At 42.9% G+C, this 14,303-nt stretch overlaps 1 protein-coding gene across 1 annotated transcript in view; it reads right to left on the bottom strand.

Moving 5' to 3' along the window:
• Positions 1-14,303, bottom strand: part of VAT1L (vesicle amine transport 1 like) — a 191,495-nt gene that overhangs the window by 153,625 nt on the left and 23,567 nt on the right. Inside the window, exons 2-3 of the mRNA XM_001139539.8 lie at positions 9,077-9,206; positions 657-872 (exon numbers count right to left, since the gene is read on the bottom strand). Of these exons, the coding sequence (XP_001139539.2) occupies positions 657-872; positions 9,077-9,206 (346 nt within the window). The remainder of the gene's footprint in view (positions 1-656; positions 873-9,076; positions 9,207-14,303) is intronic.

The raw sequence follows: 14,303 nt of genomic DNA, 5'->3' as shown, positions 1-14,303 counted from the left end.
TGACTTGTGAGACATCTTACAATGATTGACACAACTTTTCATCATGATACCAAGACTGTTGAGAATACTTCTCTTTTTCTTTTTTTTTTTTTTTTTGAGACGGAGTCTGGCTCTGTCGCCCAGGCTGGAGTGCAGTGGCGCAGTCTCGGCTTACTGCAAGCTCCGCCTCCCGGGTTCACGCCATTCTTCTGCCTCAGCCTCCCGAGTAGCTGGGACTACAGGTGCCTGCCACTACGCCCGGCTAATTTTTTGTGTGTGTGTTTTTAGTAGAGACGGGGTTTCACCGTGTTAGCCAGGATGGTCTTGATCTCCTGACCTCGTGATCCGCCCGCCTCTGCCTCCCAAAGTGCTGGGATTACAGGCGTGAGCCACTGCGCCGGGCCTGAGAATGCTTTTCAACAGGAACTACCTCTGAAAGCCATTGTGTCCTCACAGGCCATTTTGGCGACCTTCCAAAACTCCAGAGAAACCATCTCTCAGGCTTATCCTACCCCAATGCAATCATCTATATGGGCTTTGCTGTCCATGTGAACTCTACCAGAACCATAGTGATGATTCCTACTAAAGGACATAGCTCACATAAGACCGCAGGGGGGTGTCACTCCACTTCCACTATCATGACCTTAAAGAAGAGAAGTTACAAGCAGCTGACTTACCACGCCCCCACCAGCTGAGTGCACGAGCACAGACATCCCTTCCCGGAGGTTGGCAACTTCAAACAGCATCACATAGGCCGTGACGAAGTTCATGGGGAATGCAGCAGCCTCGGAGAAGCTCATGTCATCCGGGATCTTGTAGACAAACTCCACTGGTGTGCAGACCACCTCTGCCCAGGCATTGTAATTGACAAATGCCATGACACGGTCTCCAATCTGGGCATGGGGAAACACAGAGTTAGTGGAGGCTACCTCATGACAGAGGCTCAAGGAGAGAACAGAATTACTGGGAGCTGGCCAGGCGCTGTGGCTCATGCGTATAATCCCAGCACTTTGGGAGGCTGAGGTGGGTGAATCAATCGAGATCGGGAGTTCAAGACCAGCCTGGCTGACATGGTGAAACCCCATCTCTACTGAAAATACAAAAATTCACCAGGCGTGATGGCGCATGCCTGTAGTCCCAGCTTTTCAGGAGGCTGAGGTAGGAGAACTGCTTGAACCCAGGAGGCGGAGGTTGCAGTGAGCTGAGATCACGCCATTGCACTCCAGCCTGGGCAAAAAAGCAAGACTCTGTCTCCAAAACAAACAAACAAACAAACAAAAAGCATTATTGGGAGCTATCCACGGTACAGACACATGGTTTCTCCTGACTCATACACTTGAGAACTCTATCCAAATTTTTTAGTATCACAATCATTTTTTTTTTTTTTTGAGATGGAATCTCGCTCTGTCACCCAGGCTGGAGTGCAGTGGCGTGATCTCGGCTCACTGCAAGCTCTGCCTCCTGGGTTCACGCCATTCTCCTGCCTCAGCCTCCTGAGTAGCTGGGACTACAGGTGCCTGCCACCACGCCCGGCTAATTTTTTTGTATTTTTAGTAGAGACGGGGTTTCACCATGTTAGCCAGGATGGTCTCGATCTCCTGACCCCATGATCCGCCTGTCTCGACCTCCCAAAGTGCTGGGATTACAGGCGTGAGCCACCGTGCCTGGCTCACAATCATTTTTTAATACTTTGATGAAACGAATAACTTTTAAAATACATTTGCAGTGCAAAAAGCTAATACATTTCACAAGTAATACAACTGATTTAATGAACCATTGACAGCTCTATGTTTCTTGTCCACCCATCTTCAGCCACTACTACCCTCTCCTCTCCAGAACCAGCTAAGTTGGTTAGTTGAGAACCCATTCCTTGAAACTCTGAACATTATTTAGGTGGTAGCAAAAGTCCTGGGAAGTGTCAGTGCATCTAAGGAAGGTAGCAAAACAATGCAGAGCCCTCCTTCATTCTTCTGAAACCACCTTTCACCTGGCAAACTTCTGTCCTTCCTTTAGGACTTCTCAAAAATGTAGTCCCCATAGCCAAGCATGAGGAACTTACAGCCTGGTTGGAGAATGGATTCCTCCTCATGCGAGGTTTTTCTTTTTCTTTTCTTTTTTTTTCTTAGATGGAGTTTTGCTCTTGTTTCCCAGGCTGGAGTGCAATGGCACAATCTCAGCTCAATGCAACCTCCGCCTCCCAGGTACAAGCGATTGTCCTGTCTCAGCCTCCCAAGTAGCTCGGATTACAGGCACGCATCACAATGCCTGGTTATTTATTTATTTATTTTTGTATTTAGTAGACAGGGGGTTTCACCATGTTAGGCTGGTTGTGAACTCCTGACCTCAGTGATCCACCCGCCTTGGCCTCCCAAAATGCTGGGATTACAGGCATGAGCCACTGTGCCCAGCCGAGAGGTTTTTCTATATGTACATTTGATCACTATAAAATTTATGATTTGCTAAACAATCATAATGTACTAGACTGTAATCTTCATTTTGTCAGTTAATCTACATGAAAGCTTAAGAGGATATTATTCTTATTATAATTTTGAAGAAACTGACGCTAAGAATGGTTGAGTATTTTGCCTAATGACATACAGAGTGAAGCCTGTCTAATTCCAAATATTTTTCCATGACATCACAATGAGCACCCGCCATGTTTGCATATGAAGCCCCTTCTTGATCTTAGGTTCTAGGCACTGGAGATAAAACTGTAAATGAGGTACAGCTCATGCTTTCAAATTATTCATATTCTCTGATATTTTCATATGACAAGTGCTATGAGTGATAGGGCTTAGAGGCAAATCTACTTGGAAGGGATAATATTTCAGCAGAGAATGCAGTCTTAAGCCAAAAGCATGAAACTATGATGACGATGTTTCAGATATTGGTCCAAAGATAATAGAGTTCATTTTTTGGGTGTGGGAATGGTGGGTGGGGTCAAGGGATGTCAGAATAGCCTGGAGGTGAGCGCTCCCAAAACCTTGGGGATTTTCCAGGTTGGCCAGTTCTGCGTATTTTGGAATAGAGCTGCTTCAGCCTCAGTGTGTCTGGAACAGGATCCAGAGGACTTGATTGTCCGTTTGGCTACAGGATGATATAGTATAAAGACAACAGACTGATCTTGGCACCATTCAGACCTGGGTAATGAGGAGTTTAGGTGAATGAGACAGTTGGAGACAGCATCAACAATGTTCTAAGTGAGTCTGGCCACCTCTGCTCCAGCTGCCAGGGCAGCTCTGTCGGGGGCAGGGGTTTGGGTTACCTAATTCAGAAAAGACACCTGAACCACAGAATCAAATTGCTCTGCCCCAGTGTGTCTTCTGGGGCTCTCGTGACAGCAACAAGAGCAAGGCAAAGTCTGGTCTGCTCGCTTTGAGAAAAGAGGCAAGTAATTAATCAATGTAATGATCTGACAGCTGGGCAAGGAGGACATTCTCACTGCCTCCTTGCATCTCCTTTCCTTATCCTTGGGTAGCCTGGCATAAACCTAAGCAGGTCTTCCCCTCTCTGAATCCTCCCAGGACTGCTGGAGAGGGAGAGGTCCTTGCCTAGACTTATCTGTATGTTATCTGTGGCTCAGCCCCCACATGCCTTCTTCTCTCCCCTCCTCCAAGCCCCTAAATGACCCTAGATTTCCTGGATACTGGAAGGGGGTGGCTCTCCACACTAGTGGTGACAGCAGTCTGTCCCAGAGAGGGTACAATTAAGAATAAAACATCAGCCAGGCCAGGCGTGGTGGCTCACGCCTGTAATCCCAGCACTTTGGGAGGCTGAGGTCTCGGGAGTTCAAGCCCAGCCTGATCAGTATGGAGAAACCCCGTCTCTACTAAAAATACGAAATTAGCCAGGCGTGGTGGCCCATGTCTGTAATCCCAGCTATTTGGGAGGCTGAGGCAGGAGAATCACTTGAACCTGGGAGGCAGAGGTTGCAGTGAGCCAGGATCGCACCATTGCACTCCAGCCTGGGCAACAAGAGCGAAACTCCGTCTTTAAATAAATAAATAAATAAATAAAATAAAACATGAGCTAACAATAAAAAGTGGCAGCAGTGGGTGGGAGCTCAGACAATGTGAGCAAAGGAGAAGGGAAGGATCAGCCCCTGTGCCTGTTCAGTATTGACACCTGTGTCTCCCTTATGGCCATGCTGGAAAAGCAGCAGGAAACACGGGAAAGTGCATGCTCACACCCTTATGCTTTTGTATCTGCTATTTCTGCACTTGGTGCTGTCTTTCTTTCGGGAAAATATTTGATTTTCCTTTAAAGCTCAGCTCAAATGTTCTTTTCTCCAAAACTTTCCCTGACGACCAACCTTCCCCTACAAAAGCAGAACTGACATCTCTTCTTATTGCTGTTAGTATCTCTGTTTATTGAGTGCTGCTTGTGTGCTGGCACTGAGTAGACAGCAAATTAAATTACTGCATTTAATTCTTATGACAACTCCTTATGGTAGCTTTTATTATTGTTTCCATTTTATAGACTGGGACCTAAAGCTCAGAGCAGTTAAATAACTTGCCCAAGACCACACAGTTGTAAGTGGTAAAGACAAGATTTCAGGCTGGGCACGGTGGCTCATGCCTGTAATCCCAGCACTTTAGGAGGCTGAGGAACATAGATTACTTGAGGTCAGGGGTTTGAGATCAGCCTGGCCAACATGGCGAAACTCTTTCTCTACTAAAAATACAGAAAAATTAGCCAGGTGTGGCTGTAATCTCAGCTACTTGGGAGGCTGAGGCAGGAGAATCGCTTGAACCTGTGAGACAGAGGTTGTGGTGAGCTGAGATCATGCCAGTGCACTTCAGCCTGGGCAACAGAGTGAGACTCCCATCTCAAAAAAAAAAAAAAGACAAGATTTCAACAAAAGTCCACCTAATTCCTTATATAATCCTTCATAATTATGCAGATCCCATTATATCGGCTTATCCTTTTACATGACTAGCTCCCTCTCTAAATGGGGAGATCTTAGAGGGCAGAGGCTGGGTCTTATTGATTTATGGATTCTCAATGCATGACCCAATGCTTGGTGCATAGTGAGTGATGGGTTGATGGATAATTACAAGTAACTGAACCTTGTCTAACTTCTCCATGGGTGGGAAATGGGAGAGAATAAGGGAAGAAATTCAGTCCTGGAGAAGCTTTCAGTAGTCTCATAGGAAACATCTGTAGGTCTAAAGGGGAAAACCAGTGTCTGCAATTGACTAGAATGCACTGCTAGGGCAGGGACTGCTGGGGCAGGGAAACTCTTGCTGGGGAAGGGGCTGCTAGGTGCTATTGTTATTGATAATAATAAATGGCATTTACCAAAACAAAAACTAATATGTTCCTGAATCTGTGCTAAGTGCCTTTATTTACGTGACCTTATATAATTCCACAAGAACTCCATGTAGTTCTTGAAGTTCATGACTAATAATGAACTATGACTGTGCCCTTTATATAGATTGGAAAATTGAAGCTGGAAAGTGAAGGAGCCTTTGAAGAGCAGAAGCAGAAGGCTTCCAGTTCAGATCTGTCTCTCTGCAGAGCTCTCCCTTGTTCTAGCCAGTTTCCATCTTCTTGGTGTTGCTAAGACAAGCTGTTACTAAGAGGAGGCTATCCTGACTGATGGCTCATGCTGGTTTGAGGGTCCTTCTCTTATTCTGCAGGAAAAGATACAGAAACAATGGGAAACACCCCTACAGAGCTCGAGCTTGAGGATGTGAGCATCGATGAGCTTTCCTTTTCTTGGCAAGGGGTTTGGTCTTCAGCTCAATGTGTGTTTTTGCTGATTTTAGGGGGATTCTAAAGCAGCACTGGTTCATCTAGCTGGAAGTAGCCTCAGCCAAGGCCATGGTGAGTTTTCTTAGTGCTAATATATTTGTAGAGGGAGAATCACGGAAACCCTGGGAGTCACCATGACTATTGTCATCTCCTCCTAGTGTTAGGTAAAAGTTCAATCTGACCAGGTGCGGTAGTCTACCTCAATCCTCTTGAAACCATGAAAGAAATGGCCTCAGATAGTCTGATTCCAGATACAAATAATTAATTCATTACACTTGAGAAAAGTGCTCCAAAGGAAACATAAAGTTATATAAGGGTGCATAACAGAGGAACCTACAAAGTGTGGAAATATTAGTTGAACTTTTCAGGGCTCAGTTTCCTCAGCTCTGAAATGGGTATAATATTAGTAAAGGGTCTTTATGAAAACTAAATGGCATAATAAACACCCAATGCACTTAACATGGTGCACGGAAAATGAGGAAAGAGCAATACATGTTTGCTCTTTAAAAGAACAGATTGGTTCCTGACCTGATGGAATTCACAGTTTAGCAATCAGCAGTTAAATACTGACTCATTATATTTCAGAAAGCAGGAGAAACAGCTGTCTAAGGAGGAAACTGGGGAAAGAGAGGCTGTCCCACTATCAGTGAGTGTCCCAATCCCCGGAAGGGGTGAAGACCAATTAATGAATGTGAAGAATACCATCTTCAGGCTGGGTGCGGTGGCTCATGCCTGTAATCCCAGCACTTTGGGAGGTTGAAGCAGGTGGATCACCTGAGGTCAGGAGTTCGAGACCAGCCTGGCCAACACGGTGAAACCCCGTCTTTACTAAAAATACAAAAAATTAGCCAGGTGTGGTGGCAGGCACCTATAATCCCAGCTACTCAGGAGGCTGAGGTAGGAGAATCACTTGAAACCGGGAAGCAGAGATAGCAGTGAGCTGAGATTGTGGCATTGCACTCTAGCCTAGGTGACAGAGTGAGACTCCATCGAAAAAGAAAAAGAAAAAAAAAGAAAAAAGAAAAGAATATCATCTTCAGTGCATCAGAAGATAACTAGGGTCTAATACTAGCATCCTGTTCTTCACAGAATCACGAAAACCCAAAGACACAGCCTCAATCCCACAGAATAGCTGATGACCTCCAGGGTCAGCACAGAGTGTAATGAACAGAATATTTCAACCACCTTGGCAGTGGTGCTCATGGCCATCACTACAGGGCTGGCTGCTCCCAGATCTCTCCTTTGACTTTGCTCCATCACTTCCATTTCATTATCAAAATAGCAAATATGTCCAAGCCATAGGTTCAGCTCCAGCCTCAGAGTCCAGAGGCAGGCACATTTAAAACATATCCACTTCATCTCATTATTTGATTCTGCTAAGAAAAAAAAATCAGTCCTGGCCAAAATGCACCCAAGTTATTCCTTTATTACCCGGCCTCCGGTGACAGCTTTTCATCATCCCTTGCGATCTATCAAACCAAGAGAGCTATTCAGTGTGCTGCTGCAAGGAATTCCATCTCCAATATGACTGAAGATCTTAAGTCAAAATTATAGATGGAATATTAGTGTCAGTTTTCTCCCATATCACACCCTAACTGGAAACGAGTAGGTGACTTATTTTTTTGTGAAGCCACAAGTCATTGGAAGGGAGAGAGTTTAAAGGGTGGGCTTGATAGTAAACAAGCCAGGGAAAATTAGCAAAAGATAAGTCATATTGAAAGGAAAAATATACATAATCAAGTACAGTAAGTTCTCCCTCTAAACCAAGTTGAACAATGTCCCTGTTTCCTGTTATATTCTAAAATAATTGGTTATTTATTCAATGCTCGGGGTTAACGGAGTGAGCTGCATGATCTTTTCTTTGGGGACCATGTGGAGGATTGAAGAGAAGATAATATTTCTTATGTGCAGCACTTTCAGGGTGAGATAGTGTGCCTTTGGTTACACCGCTTACCTGGGGACAAAAAAATGTAAATTCGTATAAAAGAAAAGAAAAGACTCATTTACTGCCTCTTTCTCAACATTTATCTGCTGTCTTATCTGAAAACCATTGGCAAAAATACTAATAAATGGGATGAGATTTCCAGACATTTTTCATAATGAATTTGGAGCATATTGATATTTTCACAGGATACTGAGGCTCAGACACGCTGAGACTCAGAAGCAGGCTCAAATTCAATTTCAAGGGCATTTTCGCACTGCATTTTATAGGATTCTTCTTTAGCTCTCCTGTCCTGCATTTATTATTGCAGTATTTGGGGGCTGGGAGTAGGGAGTGAAGATCATGAGACTGTAGGAAGGATAAACAAGCTCTGGGGATTTGAATCCGGGTTCTAGTGGTACTAACTACCCTTCTGACCTCACAGAAAATTACTGAACCCTCCCGAACCTCATCTGCAAGGGGATAACAATCTTTGCTTTGCAGGGCTATGGTGGAGGCTTAAAAAAGATAACTTCTCCATGGTTCTGATTATAGCGGGTTCTCAAATGTTCATTCCTCCCTAGGGGAGCACTTAGTTATGAGTAAGAGCCCTTGTACCTGATTTGCATTGGTTTTTCTGACTCCAAACTACTGCAATTTTGTGTAATTGACTTGTGCACAGGTTTTCAGTTTTTATAGACTGGTTTCTATTTGATTTGCATTACAATAGTAGGAAGGGTCATACATCTTTTTACAAATTAAAAAAGGTTTTATTATGGAGAATTTTGAACATGTACAGAAGTAGTCAGCATAATGTAATAAACCTTTTTGCCCATTTCCCTACTTCCAAAGCCATCAATCCATGGCCAGTTCTGTTCTACTTATCAGGTACCTCCACTCTTTGACTTTAACATCTTCTTCATCCAAAATGCTACCTCCCCAATTCCTGAAATAGTTAGGGATTTATAAATGATTACTTAAATATACCAGTTAAGTGACTATTTGAGGGAGCCAGGTTATAAAATAGAGAGTCCATTTCCTCTAAACTTCTGGGTTTTGTAGTTGCATTTTGAGCTGAAGATGATCAGAAAATGAGAGTTCCGGATATGGGAAGGGGCTATGCACACTTAGTTAATCCAAATGCCAAATACTTTTGTTGAATAGCTGCATGACATGAATGAAGGGGGAGACAAGATTTGTCCTGCCCCCTGCACCAGAATGCTGCCAGGAGCAACCAAGATAGTCCATAAAAAAGGCATGAGACCTTAATGACTATAAACATTGTCAACAGTCCAAATAAGAAGACAATGATAATAATGCATGCCATAGGTTATTTCAAACATTTCTTTCTGCATCATCTTTTGTTGTCTCAATGGATTCCAAATGAATATTACTCTTCAAATGAGAGCCAAACATTACCTCATATCCTTTCACGCTGTCCCCCAGAGCTTCAACAATCCCAGAACACTCAAATCCTGGCACCAGGGGAGTCTTGGGAGGGTTGTCAATATTCCCTTGTCGCACCATCAAGTCAATGAAGTTTAATCCACTGTGAAGAGCAAATGTGAAAGGAGAGAAATTCAAAATGAGATCCAAAAGAAAGCACCGACCTGGTTTTCTTTTCTTCCTTTTCTTTTCCTCCTTTCCTCCCTCCCTTCTTCACTCCTTCCTTTTTTTTTTTCTTTTTGGCAAAGTATCCCTAATAGTAATGCCGCTTAGCTAGATGTCACCAATAATACAAAATTCAATTATCTCTATGCAGATAAGCAATACATTTGTGGCAATGAAAACAGTAGTTGCAGAGTTTACACTGATTCAAGAGATGGCCCCTTTGTCTTCTCTCAGAGCCTGTTTATGCTTACTCTAAAAACATATTGACTAGCCTGGCTATCAGAGTTCCTAGTACTTAATCAAAGGTAAAAGATTTACCAGGAAGTGGTTATAAACAGACACATGGAAAGCAGCCAGACCTAATGGCCACTAGCCAGTGCCTGAGAAAGAGAAAGAAGACCTAAGGTCTCAAAACAACCAACCACCTCTCCTCAATCATCACACACACTTACATCAGCACTATGCATAAACAGCTCCCACAACGGTGAATATAAGCCATCAGGAGATTACATTATGTTCCACTGGAGGAGAGGGGACTCAAAGAGAGATCAAATGAATGCCCCAATAGATATGGGAATACTGGAGTGTTTCAAAAATCTAAGTTATTTCCAGATGAGAGATATTATTAGATATTTTTGATTAACACATTACTTTTGGAATAAGAAAGTTATTAAAATATATCAAAGTCATCATAATGGAAAACCATACACTTGATTCCAATGATGCTATTAGCAATGCTCCTGGACTCTTTTTAGTTTATCAGAACAGCTCTTGGGGATTCCATTTAACACCCATTTGCTAATCGCATGGGAAAACACATCCCATTAAACATGCATTTTTTCCCAACAGATGTGGTTCTAATGTACTTTTTTTTTTTTTTTTTTGAGACAGAGTTTTGCCCCTGTTGTCCAGGCTGGAGTGCAATGGTGAGATCTCAGCTCACTGCAACCTCCATCTCCCAGGTTCAAGCAATTCTCCTACCTCAGCCTCCTGAGTAGCTGGGATTACAGGCGCCCGCCACCACACCTGGCTATTTTTTGTATTTTTAATACAGACGGGGTTTCACCATGTTGGCCTGGCTGGTCTTGAACTCCTGACCTCAGGTGATCCACCCACCTCGGCCTCCCAAAGTGCTGGGATTACAGGTGTGAGCTACTGTACCCAGCCTGTACTTTCTATTTTTAGAAGCCGCCATCTAAGAAAGACTCAGACTATAAAAGTACACTCTTCAGTCTGACCCAACATCCATTAGCATCCAACCACAGCTTCTTTTCCAAGCTAGATGACTTGAACTAGTTCTGTTTTTTTTTTTTTTTTTTTTTTTTTGAGATGGAGTTTTGCTTCACTCTTGTCACCCAGCTGGAATACAATGGTGCGATCTCAGCTCACTGCAACCTCCACCTCCCGGGTTCAAGCGATTCTCCTGCCTCAGCCTCCCAAGTAGCTGGGATTACAGGTGCACACCAACTCGCCCGGCTAATTTTTGTATTTTTAGTAGAGATGGGGTTTCGCCATGTTGGCCAGGCTGGTCTCAAACTCCTAACTCAGGTGATCCGCCCACCTTGGTCTCCCAAATTGCTGGGATTACAGGCGTGAGCCACTGTGCCCAGCCAACTTGAACTAGTTCTAAAGCACATCTTGCTTATTTCTTTCCTGGTCTCTTTGGACCCAAGGAAGCATCTAACTCCACCTATGCCCACTGGTCTCACTTATGAGTCTCATACACAGGGACTGAATAAAGGTGAGTAAGACGACTTCCTTGAAGTGTGGGCTCAAAACTCACCACCTTCTCAAAGTTTTCCCAACCACAAATTAGAGAAGTTTCACATACTGAACCCGGCTGGTGTTTCTCTAAAGTGCACCCTCCTTGAAGGCATCTGTATGCCTCATATTTCTCTGCTTCCATTGTGCCTGGCATGCATCGGACCCAAAGTAATATAGCAGGGACTCAAGTAACATCTGCTGAATGAAGGAATAGTCATGGATATTCAAAAATATGTGCTGCCAGTTTGAGTGCCAATTCCTTTTAAAAAGCAGTCAAAGAATTTGGAGTAATGGATACATTTCTGAATGATATGTGTAGACTCCCAAAGATCCTACTTCAATGATTAGTGGTTATCCAGGTCATTTATTAACTGAAATGTTAATAATTTAACATGGCCACTTCCTTAAGAGCTTGGGGAGACTGGGATACAAATCCCAATTTTAAAACTTCTATCTCTATAACCTGGGAAAAGTTACTTAACTGCTCCATGCCTCAGTTTCCACATCTGTAAAGTGGGAGTTATGATAGTACCTACTTCACAGGGCTGTCATTGAAAATTAATGCACATAAAGCACTGAAATGTGGTGCCAGGTACATAGTCAGTATTCAATACATGTTAGCCTTGAAATTTGCATTTTCCGTTAAGAAGGCAGAAGTATGTGATATATTTTAGGAAGGCACTCATAAAAAAAGGGTTAAAAACAGTTTCACAGCTGACGTGGAAAAGCTTCAGCTATCTCTGAACTTCACTTGTATAAAATGGCCGATTTTCTGACACAACCAAATAAATAACACATCACTGTATAACAGTAAATGAAATTTCTACAACCTGAATCAAGCACTCCATCTCATTTCATGTATATTTTAGCTCACTGTGTTTCTCTTTTCGTGAAAACCAATGATTTCCCAAGGCCCTGTTGGAAAAATGCTAGAAGAAATTTGTTGCCATTTCTGCAAACATGGCAGCCCCCTGGAGAAGGCCTCATCTTCGACACTTATTACACTGCTCAACTGGGCTGCCTGCATTCGCCATCCAGCATGAACTGGGCCCAGTAATGGTAAACTGAGAGCCAGGTACTTAAATTCCAGTGAGAAGAGGCTAACACTGACTTTTCAAAAGCCTGTAGCACCCTGTTTCCTCAGTGAGGCATTAGGCAATTCTGTCAGGTCATGGAGAATGCCCCCTATTTTTAAGACACAGGTGTATTTTGGAGACGGAGACTAGGACAGGTCAGTATTGTTTATCTCCACACAAAGGGGATGTAAATAATTGTTAACAGAGTACTCCCGAGTGTTGGGTCAGACCTGTTTCTCCTGATTTGGATATAGCTAGCTTTTGCTGAGGGTTTAGTTTGTGTCAAGAACTGTGCTAAGTGCTTGACTTTTGTTATTTAAGAGTCATCAATACTCCTCCTATGAGGTATGAACTATCATACCAATTTTTCAGATCAGAAAATTGAGACCCAGAGAGCGTAAGTAACTTGCTTGCCATCACATCTTTTCAAAGTGTCAAAGTCAGGATTTGAATTCATGCAAAGCCTAGAACCTGACCCCTTAGGCAACACACTCTACCTCTTTAAGGGGAACTTCTCTATGCCCCGCCCTTGCACATACAAGAGCCATGTTTATAGCTCTTTATATCTTCCCCCTTGCAGAGAGCTGACTGCACCAATGTGGGCCCAATATTGGAGGAGTGGCCATTCATAATCTAGACGGGAACCCATTCCTTAAACTGAATAAATGAGCTGGTCCAAGAACTGGGTGTTCTCTGTAAAACTATGAATTGGGAAACACACATCAAGAGAACAACTTAGCAACAGAAAGGATGTCAAAAGACAGAAGTGAGTGACAGAGACCTAGTTGACCTGAGCTTTGGGGAAGCATACGTGGAAAAGCCAATAGCTGGAAGAATTAAAAGAAAAAACACGAACAGCAACAGAGTCAACCCAATTCCCTGCACCAGGATGAGGCTTTGTAGACTTCCATTGCTGAGTTCCCTAGAATGAGGAGAGGTCCAGTCTCTGGGCTTGGAGAGGTCCAGCTCCATCACACCTCCTGCTCTATGATTTCCATGAATTCCTTCATTACTTCACACATGTGTTTATAGCAGAAGCTCTTTGCTTGGATTACCTGTGTGGTCCCTGTCACATGAAACCAAAAGATACAAACTCAAACGAATACCATAATCAATCACTCCCAATCACCCATTGGGACAGACATTGTTGACTCTACTTTTTTTTCTTCAGACAAAAATAACTTTGTTGGTTTAGAGATAATAAGTTATTTACCCAAGGCCACACAGATAGTAAATAGTGAAATCTATGAACTTAAAAACTTGAGTCTAATCCTTTTCTTTTTCTACCACAACAGAAAAAATAAAATAAAATAAAAAAACAGGGGCATGTCAATGCCCCTGTTTTGCACAATTACAGTTTCCAGTATTCTCTAAGGTAATCTGATTCTTAGTTAGAATGTTTTTGGGGGTGGCAATGACTATGCCTGATGACTCAGGCCCACAAATGGAGTAAAAATTTTATACAGCTCTTAAACATTTCAGATCATTGCAAAAAAAGAAGTAGTGTTGGAAAGTGCCTGACATAAAGTTGTGCCAGGTAATCCTATTTTTCTCAAAGATTGGTATAATTTTAATAAATAATATAAGACTGTCTCAGTTTTCTTCCCATACTAAATTATTAGTCAGAGGCTAGATTTAAAGAGTTATCATTGAGACATGGCATCCTGAAGGAATGAAGATAGAGGTTTGAAAAAGAGACCCTGAAAAGCTCAACAGTTAGAATGAGGGATCTGAAGACATGTTAGGGAAGATACAGGAAAATCGGGGGACAGTTCCTTAAAATAATAACACTTTCTTATATTTGTAGAGTACAGCACAGTCTACCATGTGCTTTCGTACACATCTCATTAAAATTTGTAACAAGCTGAGAAAACAAGTGCAGATACCGTTAATCCCATTAAATAGATGTGAACATTGAGCCTCAGATAAGAAAACTGACTTGTTAAAGGCAGCACAACACCACTGACAGTACATGACAGTGACAGAGCCGAGACTTGAATAAAGGTCTTCCATCTCCTTCCTTATTGTGTATCCCATAACACCATGAAATCTCAAGTAAATCAAATGTTACTAAAATCAAGAGTTTTAAGATTCAGGAACGGCGGGGCATGGTGGCTCACGCCTGTAATCCCAGCACTTTGGGAGGCCGAGACAGGTGGATTACCTGAGGTCAGGAGTTCGAGACCAGCCTGGCC

The sequence above is a fragment of the Pan troglodytes genome, chromosome 18, assembly GCF_028858775.2.
Source record: "Pan troglodytes isolate AG18354 chromosome 18, NHGRI_mPanTro3-v2.0_pri, whole genome shotgun sequence".
In the NCBI taxonomy this organism is placed as follows: Eukaryota; Metazoa; Chordata; class Mammalia; order Primates; family Hominidae; genus Pan; species Pan troglodytes.
The sequence above is the reverse complement of the archived record's forward strand: the minus strand, read 5'-3'. Positions and strand labels throughout refer to the sequence as shown.